Here is a 26417-nt window from a genome sequence, read left to right on the forward strand (position 1 = left end):
TTAAACCGCCTGAGGAGGCGGATGTGATGAAATGATTTAGACTTGTCAGCCAGTGTTGTGTGCAGAGTCTAAGTAATGCTTGTGTTCTCTATTTCTACTTCTGTTTTAATGTTGTTAATGTTATAAACGCAGTCAGGCATAGAATAAATCTTATCAAGAAATGGACAGCTGTTGGTTTTCTTGAACATGGTATTAAAAACTAAAGAAGCAAAGGACAGGTCAAAAAAGATTTAACGTTCCTTAATTTTGAGTGAAAGATTAACAATTGAATATATTTGTTTGTTACTTCTGGAAGGTCCACTCTGAAATAGTTATTGGTGGATTTAAAAACATGTCTTTAGATGTGATTTGGCTCAACATACTGATACTGGAAAATAAAAAAAAACAAACATCTAAAGTGTTTTTTTTTCACATGTACAGTGAATTCTTCAGAAACTAAACAATGCCCTTTGGTAGCTTCTCAGTCTAATGACTCTGTGTGTGTCATTTGAGGCTGCTCAGACTTTAGTTTCGGTGTTAAGGGGGAGTTTTCTTTCACTTCACGAGGTAGCGTATGAACATTTTTAATCTGAGACTTCTTCCTGTGTTCAAAAAGCAGAAGGACTCCTACAAGCTTCTTTCACTTCTTCATAATGTGTCCTTTAAGGGAAAGTTAAACATTCCTCTCTTTATTGACCTCTTGTTTTCAAATAGCCTGTCTTGAGTTGGATCTAGTGATATTTATGTTGTGTATAAGACTGCATCAAAAAGACACAGAGCATGTATTTTTTTCACATTGCCTCAAATGTCTGTTTGTTTGACTGCAGCTATAGTGAATGTCAAGAGCCTGAATAACAACACAAGACACAGATAAAGAGGGAAAACATCTTTGTTTTTAAAAAACCAGAAGAAAATAAGCGTTTTGTAGAGGAAGCTTAGAAAGACAAAAGCTTTTGATCCTTCAGCCACAGTTCAGAGACAGAGCGAGCGAAACATTCCCCCCTCATCCAAAGATAGAAATCAATTAAAAAAACAAGAACAGACACAAATTATAGAAAATAAAACTAGAAATCATCACTTCTACCAAGACTACAAGTCTGAAGCATCATTACAGTACATGCAGCTACAAAAGCAAAGAGCTCCCCTTGGAGTTGCTGCGCTGTGACCATCCATGGAATCATCTGTCCTGAACTCCATGTGAAAATAAGGACGCAGGGATTTCTCATCTTATCCCCCCAAAAATAAATTGATTGACATTTGTAAGCAACTGACCCATTGGTTATCTTATTTCAGACTATAGACACAAAAATAATGCACAACTCCTGGCTGAATATCGGTTGAAATCCATTGATAATATTAAGCAGAGAGTTACTCATGTTTGAGAGTCATTTCTTATTTCTCTGAACTCTGTTTAGTTATCCTAAATATGAATCAACACAATATTTGTTAAGGGTTTTGCATTCAGCACTTGGGATAGTATAGATTATTTTGGGGTCGACATTATCATCACATAACACATAATATGATCATCAGACAATCTCAAAAGTTTAAAAAAAGCCAAAGTGGAAACCTAAAGCCTGCATTCTTTCTAATCACAGGCAGGGGGATTTGTAAAAAAAGGTCAAGTAATTTGTAAGTCCACTGTAAATAAGATTTTACTACTTCAGTAAGATTTTTACAATTAGTTTGTTGTCTTAATCCCTGGTTTCATGTCTTTATCCAATATAGTCTGATGTTTATTTTGTAAACTGGTCCTAACTTGTCCTAAAGCAGGAATTTAGTGCTTGGCTAAATTCTTGCTGCCAACCTGTCGATCGGGATAAAGGCTTATTTGCGTATTTAAGCTCTTGTCCAAATATGGTAACCAGAAAACTTGATGGTGACAGCCAAAATGCCAAACTGTAGAATTCAAAACAACAGTCCACTAACATCGACTTCGTATCAATGGATTTATCATCATTTGCGCAGAAATAATAGTTAAACATATCAATATTGTTTTCATGACAATACTAGGTGTAAAGTCACATCTTTTTTCCAACAGCAGAGGGTCTGGCTGCTTTTGTATTTCCTCTCAACTTTACAGAGCATTTTAGCACCTTTCAGCAAATTGTTTTGTCCAACTCCTTTTGTTTTCTGTGAAGTATCACAGGAGACGGCTTATTGCAGTTAAAAGGCTTAATTATGTTCTGTAACTCTACAACCACTAACCAAATCTTTAAGAAGATTAAATACCATTTGGTGAGATTAGTCCTCCCCTTTTAGTTTCCACACCTAGGTACAGAGTGACTGAAATATGAAGGACTGATCACAAAGCTTTCTTCTAAGGGCTCACCATGAAAATACAGCACCAACACAATTACTCCGCTCCTTTTTGTTTAATCGCACAATAAGCTTCTTTCCTCACCCATTTCTTTATGCTGAAAAAATGACTTAAGTATCACTGCATGCTCCATTGTCTCTAAACACATCTCGATGAATTACTCAGCAGTATTCAGTTTATAATAGGAACATACAGTTGAAAAGTAACCCAGAGAAACTTTAAGTGTATTTTTCATGGCTTAATTACCATAGAAGTTTGAGCACTGAATCTCAATTGAAATTCAGACTAATCAGACATGTGGTTATTCAAGAGTCTGACATGGATTGACTCAACCCAAGAAAACAAAGCATGAAAGTTGTTGAAGCTTGAATTGTAAAAAAGCACAGAAGCAACCCTTATTTAAATGAGAAATATATTAGTCAAAAAAAAAACCTAGATGACTCACAATGAGGAAGAGCAAGTCAGGACAACCAGGTGACCTATGGAGTCATACTGTGTGTAAAAATGACAGTAAAAAACTAAACATGACTAACAAAACAACCCATTTGCTTCATGTATTCACTCACACCAAACTCTTGAAACCACCTCTGTAAACCCTCATCTGTACTGGACTTTCCAAACATCGCAGCACAGCATGTTGGTGGCTAACACCAATCAGCAAACAATGTAATGAAACAAATAAAACACAATGAGCTGCCCAAATATATATATCTTTGATGAAACTCACTCTTGAAAAGCTTCTCTTTAGTGCCAAGAAAGAGATATAAAAAATGGTTGTAAACTTTGTTTTCTGTGCAGACCATGGCAATCAAATGCTTTCTGGACTTTAACAGACATCTTTTAAAGAAATATACAGTACGTTTTTGAAAGTTGTCCAATGTCGGCAGCTCAAAAATGTGTGCTAACAGGATCCATGTGTTTCCAAAGTCTGTTGTTCTAGACTTACTGCTAACACAACATAGTGTTAAAAACAGGAGGCCATGGCTAGAAACCAAATCATGTTTGAAATTAGAATGTGTACGTTCTAATATAATATAATATATTATTAAAATTGAAGTTGAATGAAGATGAAATAAAACTGGAATTGGCCAATTAAACCTCCTCAGAGCTTTTGCTGCTACAGCCATACCCTAACATGAATGCTCAAGCTAACGTTACCAAACTGACATTAAGTTCTGACCAAGTGCCAACCTATGGAGTTGAAAAATGACGCCAATGCGGAAGTGCAAAAAACTGCAGTTCCTCGAGTGTCCACTTCACACCGGCCGCAAAAGCCCAAGAAGTTAATACACACCCATTTAAATAATCAATTTTTACAGCAGATATAAACATGTTTACATCCTGGTTAAAAAAAAACCTTTTGTCTGAATAGCTTGTCTCTTTATCGGCAAACACTGTACAGTGAGTGAACTTTTTTATAACTCGTCAGTTTTGATTTTATGAAGGATATAAGTTATTTATAACACGGGGCATGGCAGACCGGACTAGCAGTACAATAAAATGACCAGAAACTAAATGTGGACAAGAACAAGGAAGATAACGATTGTGATCTGTTGTGTATTTGGGTGTTGAGTATCAATACACAGTAGAAAAGGATTTTTTAATGTGATTTTTATCTGTGGAGCACAGATATTCATGATAAAGCATCTAAAAGGGGAGGTGTATAGCTAGACATTTGTTACTCGGCTTTATAAGGGCATGACTCTCTGATATTTAAGTCAACGTTTGCATTAGCTTGTTGAAATTATGTATCTCTATTAAGCTTCTGTGGTTGAAAGAATTACAGTAGGTCAGGGAGTTATTTATATTTTGTGTAATACTTCAAGGCTGAATGTCGCTGTTAGGGAGATTTTGGTTTAGTCTCCGAGATGCTAGCAAAGCATCACATCACATACAATAAGTAGAGCAGAAATGTCAGATAGGTAGGACCACTTTGTAAACAAGTTTAACATCACTAAATGTTTCAGTTACAACAGATTTCACCAATTTTACCAATTGTCTACCCTGAAATGTTTCTGTTAGCTCTGTCGGCCAAGACAATTCAGTAGAGCACAGATTTGTATTTGTTAAGACCAAATACAAGCAACTGTTTGGAGCTATAGCTTTAGCTAGCTAACAACATAATGGTGAAGAACCTTTCCTAAAACACAATGTTTATTTCTGTTATTTTGTACAAACCCTTTAACTTCTTTGTGTTTTTTGCTCATCACTTGGAGTCATAAACGATTGAAAAAAAAAATGCTTTATTTTGAAATTATCATAACATAGGCAAATGCTGTTCTTTTTACTTATTTTGTGCTGTAAAACTGAATGAAAATTTGCACCATGTCTTATGTTTGGTTTTTGCTCTCAGGATGAGCACACCTACATTTCTGAAGCACATATTATTCGTGTTTGTTGTACGTGTTGTGTCCAAACTTATTAGCCATTGCACTACTTGAGGTCTGTATAGTTGCAATAGGGCTGTTTTAATCTTTGGGACTAGTTGGAACTTTACAAAATGTGTTCAGAAATATAGGAATGCTTGGCATATTTTACAGAGTGTGTACAACCTGCAGGTCCACAAAGTGATTGTTTTTTAATTAGCTAGAGCAGTAATCCAACATGCTAACAACAAAGTGTTTGCTAGCTAACCATATAGGCTAGCTACAATGGTACATTAGCTAACAAGCTACAATATACCCCCAGTCACAAGGCTTTGTATTTGTCAATATTTAGCCAAGTCACACTTTGTAATTAGAGGACTTCCAATATGGCCTCCAGGGGATAAACATAACCTGAATTCCCTTTGATAATAATGTTTAGATATCAACCTGCTTTGTTTAAATCTTCACTTTGTTTCTCAGAATACCTTAATGTGTGTTCGGTGTCAGCAGCACGGTGAAGTCTCACATGCACAAATGTCACACTGTCATACAGTAAGTGTGTGTTTTTAGGGCAAAAGACTTTTTGACTCGTCAAACAGCCAGACTCCGGCAAGCACGAGTATTAAGCTGCTATATTAAGGTTGTAAACTTGTGTCATATCCCATCATGCAACAACAAATCATCAGTTCTCTCTACCTCACCAACAATGTCCAAATTGTGAACAGTCATGGTTGGAAAACATGCAATAAGCATTGCATTGAACAAACAAATTCTCTCCAATCTCATGGTCCTTTATACAATATCTATTAATAGAAACATACATATAGTATTAAACAGGCATTTAAACTCCTTAGAAAAAGTGGTGTGGCAACAATAGAAATTGTATCATTTTATTCTTCTCCTTTAAGAAAGTCTATTTCATTTTCTTTAGAAAAAAAAGACACTTGTTGAGGTTCCTGGGACTGACATGGGTGTAGCAAGGTTGAATGACAGCAGAACAATGGCCTTTCAGGAAGGAGCACAACACAAGGACACATGAGGTCAGTGTAAAGGCCAGTCAGTGGCATGTATGTGTCATTCTTTCATTACTGGTCCTTTTTCAACACTAAAGAATGAGGATCCAACTGTCCCTGAAGGAATATATATATATATAAAAAAAATCTAACTTACACTTCTATGCTAAAACAAATCCAATAGAAGGAGTGTGTTTAAAATGGCTACATGACTGTAAATAAAACCCTCTATGTTCATACCTACAGTTTGTGAAGAGGAGAGTGGAGAGGCCAGGTGATATTCAACTTTATAAATGTTGGTAAATTGTTTGTATGTTAGGTATTGTGTGTGTTTGTGGGCTGTTTACCCATCACGGTGAATACCTCACTGGTTGTTTAAACTCAATTCTCTTGCTTATCTTTCCTCCCAAGAGTTTTTTTTCTCATCATATCACTCCTCTGATGCTGCTCTCCTTCTCCTTCTCTATATTCATTTATCCACTGAGCGCTCCTCCAATGATTCATTTGTCCGTTTCACTGTCCCTTCAATCCTCATGCAGATTTGCATTATGTCCTTCTCAAAGCAGCTCCATATCGGTAAACTCTTGATCTCTGCTTCTTTTCTTCATTCTCTGTCATTTTTTTTTCCATGGCAGTATTTAAAAACAACGCTCTGGTTGTCAATCTAAGGCTCCTCTTCCCCGGTGCTGACGGCCATTCGCATGGCCACAGACAGGTGGTCAGTGATGCCGGCCAACTGGGTGACAAAACTGAACTCCTCCACTTCCTACAGGACGAAAAAGAGAGCTGTCAGTAAATCATCATGTTGTAATCTCCAGTTCTTGTGATTTTTATTTTTTTCTCGTTGGTTTAACGAAACTGACTAAAGATTATTGTTTGACTGAAAACTTCAAAATTATAACGTTAATGCTAAAAATGTTTTTAAGTCCCTCTTTAAAGCATTCAGTAATATAACAAAATATTAAATACACATTTAAACACATTAAAATCTAGTTATATGGAGATAAAGCTCATCCCTTGAGCACCTTAAGGTGGAAGCTGATGTTTATACAGAAAATGAATAAGGCGGGTTGTTATTATATATCTTAACAATATAGTTGTTAGAAAATCTTTGCCATTAAAAATTAAAGATGTTATTATTACAGTTGTTGGCCAATTTTTATTCAGGGTAATAAACCTTGAATTCTCTCGCCTGCTTTTAAATGCTTAAATAGAAGTGGGGACTTTTACTGTCTTGTCGCTGAGGCAGCAGCTTACACGATTGTCAAAAATTATGTGGAAAAGGATTGATTTGTTTTTGTGTGCAGGAAGTGTTTTCATGTTTAATCAGGATAAGGTATTCCCCAAACAGTGGCAGTTCACTTCGTTGGAACCAAGGGGATTTTTCCAATCATAAAATCAAATGCATCTGAATGCATATGGCCAGTTGTTACTGGACATACAGGCTACTCACTACCAGGACCAATATTTAATTTCAACTAGCATTTTAGCCCTGGTTTGTCTGCCAACCTGTCAGGTTCCTCTTGACATCTATTGAGTGTTTCTCTAAAGAAAGCAAGTCTAACATGATTGGAAAAGGAACAAGGGGTGTTTTATTTTAAAAACCAAACAGCATAAGAAGGTCCACATTAAACTGCAAGATCTCAAATCTGTCGCAAAAGTCATAATAGAACACAGTATCAATTTCATTAGATGGTCTTATGGTTTAATAACTTGTATGGACCTCAATCATCTCTGCTACTACACCTGTAACAAGTATGATGTGGGATTTTGTTCAATTTTAATATAAGTATTTGAAAAACATTTTTGTTTTTAGGGGATCTAAAAGTAAAAGTGGAATCAGTTTACTCTGTTGACAAAACCAGATATACTGATACCTCAATGTTCGTATGTGTCCCCAAAAGTATTGACAATATTTTGAGACATTTCAATGGGTTTAAAGTGTTGTTTATGAGGAATTTATACATTTCACAAGGTAGTAAGATAACTTGAAGTGGTGTTACAGTTACATCATTCAGACACAAGGGGGCATTAGGTAGCTGTAATTTCAGAGAAACAGTGACGAGTGAGAAAAAGAAAGAGAAACTGAAGGAAGGAGAGGGAGAGACGCTCTATGTAAATAATGTGATTTGGTTTTCCAGTTCTCTACACAGACTCACAGACACAGCAATGCCCACGTGTCTTTCCTCTCCAGTTAGGATTATAGTGATAGTGATTTCTGTTTTTTTATTCTGTTTAAATCTTGTTTAGTTAAAAAAGTGTTTAAGTGGAAAAGTTTATTATGTTCTAAAAGAAAAAATACTTTTCTATCTTAATTTGGGACACTTTCTGATGGGTATGTGTTATTTAATTTTTCCAGCAATTTTCCCATAAACAGTACCTGTTTCCAGTCCTGCTGCAGGTGCTCATCACTGTAGAGGATGTAGTCAATCCTGCGTCCGTTGCCCTTCAGTGGGATCTTTCTCCCTTTCTGACTGTTGGCTGGACACTGGCTTTTACTAGGAGGAAACACCAAGTACTCCTTCCTCCCCTCCTCATTCTCCATCACTCTGGAAAAGACACAAAGGGATGTCAAAAGGCTTGGGAGACTGACATTTAGACAGAAGGACACACAGGGTCCAGACATAGGTGATAAAACAAGAATTTAAAGGGAATTACAGAAATAATGTTATCTTCTCTTGTAAATTAAAAAAAAAAAGGAACCTGAGGAAAAATTGTGGAATGTGGTTCAAATGTCAAAGGTTAACTGTTTCTAGGCATAGAGCGGTAAGGTAATTAAAATGTAAATGGGATCACTAATACCTGAAGGCTATAGACTGAATAAATGTGGAACTCACAGATACGTACAGATATTAACTGTTGATGTGCCGTATCCCTTATTTTTGCAGTGTTGAGTTGATTTTTCTGTTAAAGCCTATGATCACTCTTGATTTATCAATCAATCAATCAATCCTTGGTTTGGGTCAAGGTAAAGGGAAGGGCTAGGCTAGACATTTTTATTGATCGGATGAAATAATCCTCACATGTAAAAATGTAAAAAATGTGCATGCATTCCTAACAGATTGTGTAAAAAAATGGCCGTAGTCTCTGTGATGTCGCCCATTGGTCACTGAAGGGGAGTTTTGAAGCCTACAGTGGCGGCCGCTGTTTTAAAAATTCTGTTTCAACTTTACTTTCAGTAAACTTAGTAACAGGCAAGAAGGAGGGGCCTTCAGCCTCCTGGCAAACGGCTACAACACGCCTGCTTGTACTCAGAGTTAATAATGCTCACTATTTCTTTCATGAAAACAAAACAGGTGAGTTATATTATACAGTGATTGCCGATAAATACATAAACTCTTCAGAACAAAATAATTTTTGATAACAGGCTGTAATCTTGTTGTTTTTGCAGTCAAAATTTGCATTTTAATATGGGTGTGTATGTGACTTCAGTGCCTTTGGAGCCAGATTTTGCACTTCCAAACTGGCATTATTTTTCAACACTCCAGAGGTTGCCGCTTGGTTTAACAAAATTGACAACGAGCTTATCAACCAATTACATCTTGGGAATATTAAACTAAACCTCTAATTTGAAGAGTTAAGACTTTTATTAGGTCAAAGGTTGAACATTAGTGTTTTTTTTTGTTGTGATAAAGGTCCAGAAAAGTCTGCCAGAAATGAATGAATGTCAGCAAGAGAAGAAAAAAAAAAAAAAAACAGGTAAATGTGTGTGTGACTTACTTTTGTAAACTTTCAGGTGAACTGACCTCGTCGTCGTAAAGGCCACTGGGATCCAGCAAAGTACCTAATAAATGACACAGTGAGATGTATTTTTGAGTTCAGGGAATCCCAAAGAGAGTGCTATTGTAGAAGATGGGCATCTTTTGCCAACTTTTAAACTGACAATCAGACAGCCATTAATGCCCTCCACACTGTAGATTTTTAAAAGGCTGAAAATATATTTAAAGCCACTGGACCCCCAAATTATATTCTTTTGTACAAAATGGTAAGCATCTGACAAGTAATGGATTTAAACAACACTATAATATGTATCATCTATCATGATTCTGATTAATTGACTGCAAAATGCTCTTTGTCACATCTATTTATTGTTAGTAGAGGCAGGCAGGTGTCCATTAAAACCATGCCTCCGTTGTCTTGGAAAATGGTCTCAATGGTGGACCAGCTGTTATTTGACCTAGGTTTTCTATTGCTCGGAATGTTTCTTTTGCGGATAAGATTGGAGGTGGGATGTTATTTTATGTGCAGTTGTCTGGGGAAAATATTCAGAACTGACCCTCCATTTTCCCTACATGGCTGTCGTTCACTGCAAACAACAAACTGAAAAAGGGCCAACATTCTTTTTCAGTAATCTGTTTTGTTCCAGGATATGCTTTTCATTGTTACCCCGCACTATAACATGCACCAGCTTTCTTTCATCAGCTGTACTTAAAGTACAGCTTTACTTCTCTGACTGTGGTAAATTGGATGTGAATGCTCCTTGTTCTGAGAGCTTATATCTCTATGATTCTCAGACCACTATTCCACTGTTATCAACTGGAGAAATAAAACAGCCAGAGAGAGAGAGAGAGAGAGAGACATGCACTTAGAGATCCTTCTGACAATGAGGAGGTGAGGCCGTGGGCTGGATAATGTGTTTAAAATGCCCCATATGAAGAGCGCAGCACTCTGGAGTTACTCTCAATTCAGTGCTGGTGTTCATGTTGATCGCTCTTATAAAAAAGTAGGCGTCTGATGGGCAGCCAGCTATTTTCACAAGTCTAAGAGCAGGTTTTCAGATCACTGAAACAAAGATGGTGGTGCAGACACTCTCATCTGCACAGACTGGCTGCCCAGACTTTCAGCTTGTTTGGAAAAGCATCAATATACATGGGATTCCCTCTTTTGGGTGGTTAACATAACCTCAGTTTAACTATCCTCATAAATCCCGGCATCACCAAAAGGCTCTAGTGTGTGTGTGTGGGAAAGAAAATGAATGTTCTTTCACACCAATTCTGACCACAACCCCCAAAATACGGTGGAAGCCACACTCTGTGTACTCTCCTGGGTTTTTGGTTTGTGGTTGACATGTTTAATCTGCCCTCACACATGAACTCAAAGACATCACCAAAAAGAACCATTTCAGTTATGAGTGGAGATGATCCATGGTGTGAGATCTTTACTGGAACCTTTAATTTGGACTTCATCCATCGTGTGACTGTGTTTCCATGTCACTGCTGTTTGAATACGAGTGCTCCCAGGCCGGCCATAATTCCCATGAGACTTGAAGCAGCACAAGCTCTGCAAGCTGTGGCTGGTTTGGAGGTTGGCACCAGAAGAATCCTGGAGATCTCAGAGTTCAAAATATTTTTCTATCAAGGAAAAGATCTCAGGCTGTCAGTGTGTCAGCCCTTGGCAGATCTCGAGAACCAACCACCAGCCAATGTCTGTCTGAAGATCATACTTACAGTGTGTCCAGTTGTTTGGAAGAGGTAAAAAGCTATCATTAATTGGCAATGAACCTTTTTCAATGGGCTTTTTTTGCCTTTATTTGATTGGACATTGGATTAAGCTAGAAATCGGGGAGTGAGAGTGGGGAATGACCATAGTAAATATTAATGGACCAAGCCTGAGTTACGTCACTCATTGGTTTCTGAAGGGCTGTTTTGGAAGCCTATCCATAGCAGCTGCCATATCTGAAATGCTCACTCAATCAAACTTTCTGTCATCTTAACGATAGGTGAATTCTCTCGCCTGCTTTTAAATGCTTAAATAGAAGTGGGGACTTTTACTGTCTTGTCGCTGAGGCAGCAGCTTACACGATTGTCAAAAATTATGTGGAAAAGGACTGATTTGTTTTTGTGTGCAGGAAGTGTTTTCATGTTTAATCAGGATAGGGTATTCCCCAAACAGTGGCAGTTCACTTCGTTGGAACCAAGGGGATTTTTCCAACCATAAAATCAAATGCATCTGAATGCATATGGCCAGTTGTTACTGGACATACAGGCTACTCACTACCAGGACCAATATTTAATTTCAACTAGCATTTTAGCCCTGGTTTGTCTGCCAACCTGTCAGGTTCCTCTTGACATCTATTGAGTGTTTCTCTAAAGAAAGCAAGTCTAACATGATTGGAAAAGGAACAAGGGGTGTTTTATTTTAAAAACCAAACAGCATAAGAAGGTCCACATTAAACTGCAAGATCTCAAATCTGTCGCAAAAGTCATAATAGAACACAGTATCAATTTCATTAGATGGTCTTATGGTTTAATAACTTGTATGGACCTCAATCATCTCTGCTACTACACCTGTAACAAGTATGATGTGGGATTTTGTTCAATTTTAATATAAGTATTTGAAAAACATTTTTGTTTTTAGGGGATCTAAAAGTAAAAGTGGAATCAGTTTACTCTGTTGACAAAACCAGATATACTGATACCTCAATGTTCGTATGTGTCCCCAAAAGTATTGACAATATTTTGAGACATTTCAATGTGTTTCTTGTGAAGAGCTGGAGTGGGGATAGGCCTTAAGCCATCTATTAAACCCCAACAACGCTGCAGCTTACAGTCTAGTCTGTCACGCCCCTAACTATGCATAACTCATATCGGGAAAGTTATTACAAAATTCAACCCCCCTGTTCAGTGTGTATCTATAAAGACTTATTACTAACTATTATAATATATATATATATATATATATATATATATATATATATATATATATATATTACTACTAACCAAGGGTAACACTGCAACCATAGCATCCTATCAAGTCACGTTCTAGCTTAACACAATGCGTTTTTTAAGACCAGGGAAGATGTGATAGAAGCATTGTTCGTGGCTGTAGAAGACTGCACGACCTGCGGAACTCTCCTCACATGCAGGCAGAAGTATGTCAAGGAAAAGACATTGCACAGCTTGAAATTGCCCGTTATGATGAACAAGTTAAGTGCATATTGTCAGAATTTTTCTACTGACTTTGCATCCATTGAGCCTGTTGCCAGCTATGTTTATTTCCATTTAGTGCAAGTAGTGATGGAGATGACATTGCTTCCAAAATAGCGTTACTGTTCCACCTGGATCGCTCTGCTGCTGAAAATGAGATTCTAACACTGCGAAATGACTTTTAGATCAAATTCAGGGCAACACCTGGCATAAACAGAGAGTCCTGGAACCTACTGCTGGAACAAAAGTATCCCACCTTTAGAAGATATGCCTTGAACCTGACAGCTCTTCTTGGATCACCCTATTTGTGTGAGTCTGCTTTCTCTCATGTGAAAATCATCAAGTCCAATTACAGATCCACAATGACTGATGAACACCATGTGGCCTGCCTACGCCTTGCAGCCCGCTCCTATTGCCCTGCCTATGTGAAACAAATTGCCACCTACCAATGCCAAAGATCCCACTAAGACAGAGACATCTATTTCTGCTTTTCGGGCTTAGAGACACCACAGCCTGAGACAACATCATCAGCCAACACCTCCATCACCAGTGTCTGGACTCCAGGGGGGGATAGATTCTCTGACAATAATTAATTGTCATATATGTAAAATGAATATTTATCTTTAGTTCATTTACTAGTCTCTCCTGATTTAACTAACTATAAACCAAGGAATGGCTGTGCTTCTGTTTTTGAAATTCAATCACATGTGTTGATATTCAATGTACTGATTGTCTTCAGGCTTGGCAGTTGTATAACTGAGATCCTAACGCAGTGCATTGTTTAGTGAACTCGATAAGATAAGCCATTCTCAAGCTGCAAACAGCCATACTGCAGTGCTGCAAACAGCACTTCTGTAGGACAAGCGATTGGCCTGTCCAAACTGTTTCTGCAATGGTTTCATGAAATCTATCTGGACACAGACAATAGACAGCTCAGACAACATGGGACAATAGCTGTCCACCTGGTTCTCTGCCTGCATTATTTTGTCCCTCTATTGTCTTCATTTAGGTCTAATCTCCTTTGGAAAGGCATTATGAAATGGGATAATCTGTCCTCACTTTCTCTCATTGATTCATTGATCCATTCTTCTAGTCTTTCCTTTCTCTTGCCTCCCTCCTGTCTAATAGAAACCAAGCGGGGGGCAAAGATCTTTCCTCTGATTCGCTGCCTAAAATGTCGCTGTGCAAATAAATAAGCCCTCCTCTGAACGAGCCCTTTCACTACGTCCTGCCAACACTGTCCCATAAAAATACAGCTGGCCTAAATAACACTTCACATCCAGACCAAAACCCTCCAGTACTTACGTCACTAATGCCCATGTCTCAGCAGGCTGTATTGGGTGTATTTTAATTCACACTGTGGGTGCATCCTGATTTATCCCAACAGAGCCAGATTATAGTCCGCTCTGCTCGGCAGGCGCTCTATGGATCATCACATTTTCTAAGCCATTGATGCTGTGTGTGTAGTAACACCTGCATTTCCTTATGTAATATAACAGTTTTTTTACTTACTTTGTGGTGTGTATTTGTATTTACTCAAAGATGTCTTCTTTGAATGCTGGCATAAATCAGATGTAAATGAGCTAGAAGAATAGAGGATATGTGACGTGTGGTAGTGTCCTTAGTGGCGCTTGTGACTGTGCTTGTGTGGATTTGTGTGCATGTGAGTGTGTGTTGTTACCCAGAGCCCACGGTTTGTCCTCCCCTGGCCCCAGGCGACATGGGTCCTTGTACTGAGTAAAAAGTGCATGCTGCTGCTCCAGCTTGTCCTCTGGAAAAACACAGGAGCACACATGCAGTATAGTTTTAGACAGAGTCACAGGTTGTAGTAAAACGTTACAATTCTTGATACTTCTGGTGATTCTGTTACACAATTTCTTCAGGAATAATTTCTCAGGAAAAAGGAGAAATAAGTAAGACATGAATCTGGAAACCAAATGTGGAAAAGATAAAATAACTTATATCAATATGTTTTCTCCTTCTTGTGTTTCTTGTATCTCTGTAGATGGAAAACAAAGTTTAATAATGAAAATTGAACAAAGTCTAGAATATCTTTTTAAAGATTTATTTTTTGGCTTTCATGCCTTCATTGTAGAGACAGGACAGTGGATAGAGTCAGAAATCAAAGCGAGCGTGGGGACTGACATGTGGGAAAGGAGCCAAAATTCGGATTCAAACCCGGGCTGCCTGCTTGGAGGACTGCAGACTCCGTACAACCACCAGGCCACTAGCGCCCTTGTACTTTGTATTAACATGCAATTTAAATCAACAATGCTTTAGTAAAAGCAGACATACACAATAAAAAGTGTGTGTGATAGTTCACTTAATATGGCCAATTTCACATTCAGTCCCTTTGAGTTGCACAACAATAAAACTAGTTTCACTTTCAGGTAACCATGAATAATTTGTGAATAAATGAATGAATAGTTTACTGGAGAAGAGCTGTGCTTCATGCTTACATTTAGATTGATGAGAATATTGAAAATAGTTAACTTAGTGGGAATTAATCTAAAATAGATTATTGAGGAGTGATTTGTTTCAAGTGCATTTCACCTTCAGCCCTTTACGTCGCAGCTAAATATATAAATAATTCATAAGTTTCATCTGGAAAAAGACAATCACTATGCAGCTGCTCTGTTTCACAGCTATAGGAGGATTTCTACTTCTATAGAGTTACCCTATCGCTAGATGTTGGTGCTTCTGGTCTTTGTATGATAAATTAAGAAACGAAGCCTTCAACATGCTTGGCATATAACAGAACGGGCAGATTAGATCCGACAGCTGCGTACCTGAGGAGCAGTTATCAAAGTTGAGGTCTCCCAGGATGACATCAAAGGCCACCAGGTCTTCCAGAACCTTCTCTCCTTCAGGTGGTTGGGACGAGGTTTGGCGAAACTCAGCCCCCCATTGGAGCAGCAGGTCGAGCTGCTCACAACGTACTGATGCATCACCTGTTAGACAGAGCAGTGTGTGTGTGTGTGTGTGTGTGTGTGTGTGTGTGTGTGTGTGTGTGTGTGTGTGTGTTAGAGAAGGGAAACACGAGAGAAAGGGAGTGAATCAGAGTGTTTGTAGTAAAGTCACCAAAGCTTTTCTGAAAGAAACTAAGGAAGGCGGTAGAGGAACAGGCAATGTGATGAAAGACCTTACAGCATATTTTATTATTGTAGGGTCTATCTACTTTCATATTTAACTATCTAAACACCAATGAGGCAATAAGGTGTAATACAATTTAAGACAGTGTTTAATACTGCTTAAGAAGACACAAAATGATACAGAAAACAAAAGTCCAGTGCACTGATCAAATCCAGTCCTCTCTGATCTGAAACCAAAGGCTACGATCTTATACGATAAAAGTCCAGTAAAAATAAATCTATCTATACAGCATTCGATTCAATTCCATACAACTTAACTTTGCAGCTTTTACAAGCCCGTAAAAATGTGGCAAAATAAATAGTGATTCTCAGAGCGTCTGTGAAAGGCTAAATGCCTTTAAATGTGCTGCAGAGCAAATGTCCTCCTGGTGCAGTTTGCATTTAAATCAAATAACATGCATACATTTGGTGGTGGAAATGCGAACCAATTTTGAATCGACCATTTCTGCACTTCGCCATTAACGCAAACTCATCATCCATCTGGGCTGCGTAACTGAACTCTGCATGCAATAGCTGAGGCGCTGATAGCTCGTCTCCATAATCATTATGCAAAATAAGAGCGGTGCAAAACGTTTGTGTTGTCACTTGAGTCTCATTAGCGCTATATGATTTTGAAATAAACCTTGAGCAGGCAGAGAGCAGCAACAAGTGATGAACAATTTGAGGTGCTATCAGCCACTGCAGTCCTTGATTTGTGAATCTGAGAACTTCAACAAACATCAGCTCATATACTTAGAACACTGAAGTCACTAATATCATAATCTGTCAGAATATGACCTGAATAAAAAACTTGAAAGAATTACTGTCTAATGCAGGTGTAATGACTGTTAAGCTTATTCCATAAACACACATTACTGATATTTTAAAGGGGACATATTATGAAAAATCCACTTTTACAGTCTTTTTGAACATATATTTGGGTAACCTGAGTGTCTACCGATGCATAAAATGTGAAATAAACCCATCCAGTCTTGTGTTTGTAGTCTGCAGAAGTCTTACGACACAGAGAAAAGTGCTCTGTTTCAAATTTGCTCTTCTTGTGACATCACAGTGGGATTCTGGTAAAATAACTTGATAACTTGGTCAATATTTATCTTTTTGCAATGGCACAAATGACCATGTTGTTTGAGATGGGTAAAATCTCATAGTAATGATGTTCAAATGTTCAAAACCACAGAGAACTATCAACCATTACGGCATATTTCAATGAGTGTCTTAGCATCTCTGCTCTTTCCCAGGTCTGCAACTTTACAGATGTGTTTCATCATTGTTGCTCCAGCAGCAGCAGCAGGAGTCTGTTCTCAGCAAAAGTTCTAATAAATCCCCACACCGTTCACTCTTTCCCCCAGACCCAAGCAGTGAATGAGTTTCATCCTTTTACTACACAGAGTTTAACATGTTGTTCTTTCACATGTTATCAGAACAAACTGCACAGAACTGTGTCTCATTGAACTGACTTACTCTACTGAGCAGATTTATTATGTTACTAATATTGGTGACACAATTTTATGTCACTTTTGGTGCTGTTTTTGCTTTGGCAGTATTTTCGTCTTGGTCTCTGCTGCCAGTAAATCTAAAAAATAAGAGCTGGAGGGAGGGGGGAGGAGGCGACTGGAGGGAGGCGGTATGTGAGAATGTGTGAGGGAGAAATAACAGCTGAATTGTGGAGAGTGTGAGAAACAAAGAGGTGTCAAGATGTTGGTGGGTGAGTAGGTGGCTTTGGCTTTGATTACTCTCAGCTTCAGCTCGAGTACATGTGAAATGAAATGTATTTTTTTTTTCTGTTTTTGTTCCTGCATCAGTTAGAGAAGAAGAAATGAAGAAAGGTTGAAGATGCGGGGGCACCGTTTTTGTACATTTTCCTGCATGTGTGTTTATGTCTGTGTTAAGCTAAGTTAACTTAAGCTTTCTGTTGGTGTGAGAAACCTTGGATGATGTTTTGACTAAACAATATGATAATTTGTACGTGCATTTTACTTATGTAATAAGTTTGATTAGTTGTGCAGTCATATTCCCTATCAGATCAGATCACATGGTTTAGTTGGAAAGGTCCTCCAAATAAGCCATACCATCTTACTCCCGCTGCTTTGTCTGTGGTGTGTGGATTGGTATGATTGAATTAGTTAATACTGATGGACACTTTACATACAAGGCAGCCTCTGCCATCAGTGTGTGAATGGGTCAGTGTGACTTTCTTTGTAAAAAGCACTTTGAATAGTCTGAAGACAAGGAAAGCGATTTACAAGCTCAAGTTCATTGACCATTTACAGTTGTCATTTAAACTTTGTGAATGGTTTGCATTGTGTCCAAAAGATCTAAGAACTCTTAAAAGACATTAATAGACATGGTGTAGTGACCCATATCTATGTCCAAACTTCTAAACCATACTTTTAGTCACATTACATTGTGTAAGGAAGGGTCTTTAACTATCCAAAAATGAACAACTGTCCAAAATGAAATGACAAGGCAGACAAACCGTGATGACGATATGAAGGGATGACTGATTGTTATAGGATTATATTTATGTTTGTTTATGGTAAGAGCTGTGTGTTCCCACCACCTATGCCACCAACTTCCTGTTGCTCCAAATAAGTTGGACCTGATTAAATAATTATTAAATAAATGAAAACGACTTTAGTTTCATGGTTTTCCTAAATGAAAAGCTGCTCTCTCACTGACATTATTTACAATTAAAGTCAGGGGCGTCCAGACTTTTTTGACTGGGTTGGCCCAACAACGGCCCTGACTTGTGCAGGGATGGCCTCAATTTTGGGGGCACACACATAAATAAAGAACATTTATCAACTCCTGCTGTCTGTACTAATCACATCGACTTTTAAGGAACACAATACAATGGCAACATATACATCTTCTAAACGTAATTCTTCAAGGGCTTAAACAAAACAACGGCAAAAACGTCAAAAGTCACAATTTAATGTATTTTACAAAATACCAACAAATATCTGCACACTGACAAATATGAGCTGCATGTTGCAACACAGCCTGAATGGTTGATTTTAACATATGTCACACCTCTGGCAAGGCAAGTGATAAGACATTTTGGGTGGCCAGTAAGATTTCAAGGAGGACCGATGCCACTCCTCTAGAAACGCCCCTGATCAAACGTCATGTAGAAACAAAAAAGAAACCCATTCTCCCAAGTGTAGCTGTAAATATCAAATGTTCAAAAACAACTACATCACATAAACAACTACAACACAGCATCAGTCTTTTAGTAAATCATTAGGACATCCAGTGATATTTTAAGAACACCAAAAGGTGCATTGATGCCAAATGGCTAATTCAAGTCACATTTTGCTGTTGGTGTTCTTTTCAATAAATATGTATACTCTGTCACTCATCAATACTATACCAGCGATATGAAACCCTTTTGGACACATTACATTTCCTCTAGATATTTTGAAAACCTGACCATTACATTTTATTTTCCCTGCTATGTTGCAATATATATTTATATGTTTTTGCTTGGGTGGAGAACAGCATACAGTACATGAAAACCACTTTGTAATCAAAGTACTAATTGACCAATCAGAGTACAGTGTTTGTTCTGCATTTAGTCAATCAAACTGCATCACATAATCTTACAATCAAGCAAAGCTAGTGAATCCTCACGCACAACTACTCCTTTCTCTTAGAAAAGAATCAGGTCTCTGTGCTCCATCCCCTATTTTCAGACCGGTTCTGGCTGTCTTGCCCCTACTACCCCCATTCCCCCAAAGGCTTTGTGTTTGATGTATCTTTAGAAACAGCCCAAGCACTGCTATATTTAGACCAGAGAGAAGCGTGGGAGGAGCCCAGAATAGCACAAGAAGGGGGAGACGTGTCTTTGGTAAAAAATGAGGGAGGCATCAACCAGAGGCTTTATATAGGGCTGTGACGCCTTAAACAGCTTGAGCAGGTCACCATGGGAACAGCAGGATGGGGCACACACAGGTTTTGATGTGCCCATTTATCTAGCTATCTGGACATGCAAACACACACTTACACAAACACTGGGCACTGTGTGGAAAGCTGGATGGCCGTAGCTGTCTGGCTGTTCCGGAGAGAGATAATCACCAAGACAAACACAGATAGCTCAGATGTTCTACACTCCTAATTTAAACCGGCATTGGAAAAAAAGCAAAAGGCCAAAATTAAATCCTATCAATCTGTGTGCATGTGTGTGTGTTTTTGATACGAAAGGACAGAGGGAAAGTCAGGGCTGCAGCTGTAAAACATAAGACTGTACCTTCAATGGCATGGAGATGCGTACACGTGAGATATCCCACAACCCTTTGTTCCTGATGGGAGGTGCCAACATGGACCTGCAGGGAAACAGAGACAAACATGACATGAAGTCACTTCACTGCGTTCAAAGAAGACACATCAAGGCTCACTTAAAGCGTGTGTTTGTGTGTGTAAAGTGTGGCAATAAACAATACCACCAATTAGCTGATATGATATGATAGATGAGATGAGATGAGGTGAAACTTTATTGATCCCTGTGGGGAGACTGAGTCATTACAGTACTCATTTAATCGCCGCAAATTTGGGTTAGTTATACAAAACAGCATTAGCTTAACTAATAAACATATGTGCCATGAGAGGCGCTTAGCATTCAATACAGAATGAAGTGAGAAATGATGGAATTCATTTATGTTATTTTTCAATCATTACTAACCAGTTCATACACAGTCCATCTGTATAGAAACTACATATACCAGGCCCATCGTTATAATGCTCTCCCTGTGATAGACTGCATATTAATAATTAATTTTTTTAATGACCAGCAGTGAGGAATACGACTTCTCAGGTGATGTGTAACCTGAGAAACCCTTTTTGTTTCTAATCATTTTCTGGCCCCTCTTGGTATTTTCAAGTCTTCAGTAAAGCATGATGTTCATTCCCATTTAGAGTTCAATCGAAAATATAGCTGAATATGCTTTGAAGGGTGTGGGTGTCTGTGATTGATGAGTTGCTGCCATGTTATTTGTCAACTACATATAAGAGATTTTGTTTCCATTTGGTCTAAATATGGTCATCTTTACAAAGACAAAAAAAAAAAAAAAAAACTTGGATACGGAAAAAGATGGACTGGCCATAGTTAAATAAATATTGGTGTCATGTTCGCATTCAAAAACAAATGTAGAGGAGGTCCCAAGTGCAGACAAAACCCAAACAAATGATTTAACAAAAAGGTAATACAACTAAAGATAACTAATTTCAAAGTGCACAATAAACAAAAATGTCCCAACTGAAAAGTCCATGAAACAGATAAAAAAAGACAAGAAGTAGCAAAGAAAATCAGCAATAGACTACAGGAACAGCATGGAAAGTCTGATCATGAACTGATACAGAAGGGAGGAAAACAAATTGACAGGGTAATCAAACACAGGTGTGACAGACAAGACACAGGTGAAACTGATGAAGGCAATCAAATAGGGAGGCAAACAAATAAAAGAGGCGACACTTCACTTCAAAATGTTACAGTAAAGCAACACACAAGGGCTGTATCCGAATTGTGAAGTACCTACTCAATCTGTCAGTAGGCAGTAGACAGTACCTACTATCCGTGCTGTATACTGTTTAGTACTATATTTTGTACTATACTTTACTATTCAGTAGGCAGATATTTGTTCCTACTTCGTCTGATTCATTAATTTATGTTACGCGAACCGGCTTCATCCACCCGTTTTTTTTTTTTGTTTAGCTTTATTCAAGAAGAGTAATGCTCATATACAGTCAGGTAAGAAAAGCAAGTATAAGACAGATTAAATAACATAGAGTAGCCTACATAAAGAAAAGTACAAATGAAAGACAGTAATATACAGAATATAAAATAAACCAATAAAGATGCATTTAAAGAGTAAAATCATTATTTAAATAGAGGGGGAAAGGTTTTATAATAATGCAGACATTTGTTTTATTTTCTGTTGTTAATTTAAAGTAGTGATTTCAGTCGGGACTTTAACTCTAGATTCAAAATTGATTCAATTAATCCACGCTCGTTTGTTTTGATTTGGAGGAGGACGTGACGTGATGATTTTATGTTTACTTTCGCACAGCATTGTGGGTGGTAAAATACAATTCATTTCCTGAAAGCACACATCCGATCCATACTGCATGAAACTCGGAAGTTAGTATCCATACTGAAATGTTCAGTATACTGAGGTGGACCCAAAAAATGCTTACTGAATGATCACTAAAAGTTCAGTATACTGAAACTCCCTACTGAAAAGTACGTACTACCTACTGAACTGTGGCTATTCGGAAAGAGCCTGGGACAACAGGAACACAAGGAGGGTGAAATGGCAAAATAAAACAGGAAAAATGTAAATTCAATAAAAATAACAAAAATAACAATTAAGACAGGAAATGACAACTAAGCAACAAACCAAGGAATAAACTAACCAAACATGAGCAAACAATGACAATTGGTAAAACTTAAAGTAGACGTTTTACTGGAATATCTCATTTTAAAATAACAAAAAGGGATGGAAATGATTTTATATAAATCTAGAGAAGGATTTATAGTTGAAGGCTGGATATAATGCTTTTGTTTTTGATCATAATGTTTACTTGGCACGTGACGTTCTAAACAATAAGTAAAATGTATATGAATGAAACAATATGTCTGCAATTCTCCTCCTGTACACTGACTGTTTCCACACATGATTACAGGCTGCTGCAGCAGGGACATAATCATGCATCTTGCTGCAGCTGACTGATGCGGCTTTAAAAAGGCAAGATGCAGGAAGTGCTGCTGTCTGCTGAGAGCCCTGTTGTCTCTTCTGATGAGCGTCCAACAGCTAGATGCGAGGTTTGGCTCCTGCGTCGAGTTTAAAACATGGAGAAGCACTTTCCCTCTTTATTTCAGGCTAAATCATCTTCATTCAACCCTGGTTTAATGTAATAATTTTAGTTCTAGCCTTATGTAATAAAATAATGTCAGATATGCCACAGTAATTTCCCTTTTCACTTTTAAAGCTGTCTTTTTCATTTTTATAATGCCTCCCTTTTAAGCTCTTCATAGCTGTGTTTTTTTCGGCACTTTACAGAAATCAGTTGTCAACCAAGAATTAAACTAAAGTTTTTTTTCTTTTTTCCCCTCTTGATGAGTTTAAGTCAAAGCACAATAGTCTTGTCAGTCAGTTTGCTCACAAGCTTCGGTCCACATTCCACACAACTCTATCAAGAATCATTTGACAAAGACATCAATGCTCCCCTCAAGATACATTGTATTGTTTATGAATTGTGCTTATTAATAATTGTTTAAAAAGCTGCTTTACAAACTGAGAACATGTGAAACATTGTATCTGTCAGCAACAATATGTGAGCATTGTTAACATGTTAGTATGTTGAGGTTGGCATTTGAGCACACACTTTGTTAAAGTCCTGATGAAACAGAGCTTTGAGAGTCTCATGATGCATTTCCTACAGCTTTTCAGAGCTGCTAGCACGGCTATTTAGAGTCTTAGCCATGTTGTACAAGATGTAATTCAGAACATTAAAGAGCTTGTTCACACTGTCAGTAAAAGAAAAAAATGCAAAGACAATTGTCATTGCTGGTCTATACAATAATATGCTATATGGCAACATATTCTCACTCCGAACTTGCAAGCAAAGAAGTCAGTTTTCACATGCCAGGCTCACCAGTTAAGATATAGCTATACCATTTCTAATGGTAAATAGACTTGAGCTATATAGCGCTTTTCTAGTCTTCTGACTACTCAAAGTGCTTTTACACCGCATGTCACACCCACCCATTCACACACTGATGGCAGTGGTTCCTATGTAAAGAGACCATCAAGTAACTAATCCCATTCATACACATTCATATGAAGCAGCAGGAGCAACTTGGGGTTAAGTGTCTTGCCCAAGGACACATCGGACATGTGGCTGCAAGAGCTGGGGATCAAACCCCCAACCAACTCTACCAACTGAGCAACAGCCGCCGATGCCTGGTTAGAAATGTTTTTAAAGCCTTCAGCATGTAAAAATATTAATAACATTGCTAAACAGATACAGTATTGTCATATTTAAGCATACCAAATACTAAGATTTTAGGTTACATTAGAAGCTACAAAAACAGAGTCAGCTTCAAAAAAGGAGTGTAAACATTGTGTACTGGTTTCAAACAGGAATTAAAACATGAGGCCTGAGGGCTGTTTTAACAATGATGATGGAAGAGCACCTTCACCATGTAATGTTGTGTTTGACCATGAGGATGGGAATGAAAATAGGCTGGGTTTCCATATAAAAGAAAAAGCCTCTTTTTCCGTAAAAATAGTCTTGAATTGTATTTGTAAGGCAAAAAAAAGGCATTTAAAATGACATTTCATGCTGCATTATGAATGGGCTGCTGTTCTCCCAGGGGCATTAAACTTTCTACTTCAGCAGGAAAAAAAAGTCAGATATTGATCGCTGTCATGAAAAGGCGTTGGTTATACCTAAGTGGCCGTCTATGGATTTCCTGTATCTTGGATCTTCTGCACATGATAAACACAGCTGATGATTTCATTTTTTTGCAACATGTCCTTGTTCACTTTATATATTTTTCAGTAAATCTTCCCAACAGCAGTCCTCCCTTCCCTGAGCAGCGGTGTTTGTTTGCAAAGCTGCAGTAAATGGAATATTACTGGAGATTTAATCAGACACCTTTAGCATCAGAGCTGAGGAGTCCTTCAGCCTCACAGAAACAAGACACACAGCCTGGCTGAGGCTGGCAGCGCTCAAGTGCCAGTGGGTGGATGCAGACTGACGATGAGGAGGAGGAATAAAGGGTTCCAAAGAAAGGGAGATGATGATTAAGGGGTGGTTAGTTTTAAGTGGAAAGGCGGCTGAATGGAGTAGATGGAGACTTGTAGACAGGACTGAATACACCCTTAATGGCCACCTTAAAGACAGCCTTGGACAGGAGTCGTATACAAGGTCCATTTTCCAGTTCAAGGATGTTTTGAGGGATATAATTAGCCAACAATGTAAGACCTATCCTGAGACACAATCCACCCTGAAACCTCTATTTGAAAGTCTTTTACTGGTAGCTGTCCAAAATGTCATTCCACTGTCTTTGCATTGGGAGATAGATAAACAGAAAGTACAGACTAACAAAGAGGGCTGTCAGTTTTTCTCTCTGGGTTGCTACAGTTGGCAGTTCATGGAAAAACCCAGAAACAATGGTGAAGCTAATTAGGCCAACCCCTTCTCAACATACATAAATGATCGCAGAAACGGCCACTATGAACCCAGGATATTAGGTTCTAACGGTGAAAAGTATCCCTCACTCAACAAAATGATACTTGCAGTGAGAGCTATCAGGAAACTGTTCTGCCACCTTTCTTTTCACATCCAAACTTGCCACTAGTATGAGGTGAAGATAGAGAACGTGTCTGAGGACAGAGGGCGCATGAGATGTGAAACTATATATAATACGGACACCCAACACATCAGACTCTGAAAACCATCCCTGCCAGAGGGGAAAAATAGGCTCTACTTATGCAACCAAGAACGAAGGAAGCCTGGCTGAAAGCTGAAAACATTATATTTCATCTTTTCAAGGATTATTTTACCAAATGTCTACCAGAGGAAAAGAGGTACAAACTCAGAATTGTCTGTCTGTCTCAGTTTCCCTCACCTTGCTTTTCTGAAATTATCCCACTTAATAGTAAGAAATCGAAAAAAATCTATGCCATGTAGAGAGCTCTTAAAGATGCTTCAACATCTTCAGGTCTGGCAAATTTTTCGCCAACCCTGAGCAAAGTGAGGAAAGTGTTTGACATAAAGATGGATGGTTGCACGAGGAGAGGAAGAGGAAATGCATTAGGTTATATATTAGAAGTCCATGATGTTTATTCTAAACTGAGAAAAGAGAGCCACATGAAGAAACTAAAACTTCATAGAGAACAAGTTAGAGGACAGAGACATGACAGGCACACTCTGGATGATGCATTACTCTTTAGGATATGTAGTACAAACAGAGCACGTATTGAGGACCACAGGGGGTATCTTTTACTCTCTTTTAGCTTGAATGTGATCAACTGTAGGAGTAACTTTACATCTTTTACAAGTTTTAATTGGAATGACCCCATGGAAACTCACTTCCTGCAGGCTGTTTATAGAGAATATTCTTTTCATATTCCTGTTTCAATCTACCATCAAATCTGCAACCACAGTTACATGCATTCTTAATATTAAAGAAAGCCAACGCCTCCATTTTTCATGAGATGATGGCACTGTCTTATATTCCATTGTGAAACGAGGGGTAAATTAACAAGTGGCAGTGGGCAGTCATCAATGAGCCTTGAGATGTTTTTGAGATCGACAAAAAATTGATAATATGAATTATAAATGGTAACTAACCACTAGGCCAACTGGTGCTCCCAATACTTAAAAACAATAAACTGATCAAGTTCTTCAAATATTAGAACAAGGTTGTGGAGAAACAGAACTTCCCTTAAAAAAAATATGCACATGAAGTGCTTGTGCTTGAATCAAACTGCTATGTTACAGCTGCTTACATGTCCTCACATTCCCTCCAGTGACCTCTTTAACAGTCACTCAAAAACATGCTCGTTTTGTGACGCTCTCCTTTAGTCAAATTAATGTGCATTGTTTAAGATCAAATCATGTCGAATAGAATGAAGAACAAACCTCAACATGTA

General features: G+C 38.1%; 1 protein-coding gene across 1 annotated transcript in view; it reads right to left on the minus strand.

The window, feature by feature from the left end:
- Positions 1-852: 852 nt before the first annotated feature.
- The window catches only part of smpd3 (sphingomyelin phosphodiesterase 3), a 72745-nt gene continuing 47180 nt past the window's right edge, over positions 853-26417 (minus strand). Inside the window, exons 5-10 of the mRNA XM_020652764.3 lie at positions 20006-20081; positions 15394-15555; positions 14286-14375; positions 9399-9462; positions 8059-8227; positions 853-6444 (exon numbers count right to left, since the gene is read on the minus strand). Coding sequence (XP_020508420.1) covers positions 6343-6444; positions 8059-8227; positions 9399-9462; positions 14286-14375; positions 15394-15555; positions 20006-20081 — 663 coding nt within the window. The 3' untranslated portion in view covers positions 853-6342. The remainder of the gene's footprint in view (positions 6445-8058; positions 8228-9398; positions 9463-14285; positions 14376-15393; positions 15556-20005; positions 20082-26417) is intronic.

Source organism: Labrus bergylta, chromosome 7, assembly GCF_963930695.1.
Source record: "Labrus bergylta chromosome 7, fLabBer1.1, whole genome shotgun sequence".
Classification (NCBI taxonomy): domain Eukaryota; kingdom Metazoa; phylum Chordata; class Actinopteri; order Labriformes; family Labridae; genus Labrus; species Labrus bergylta.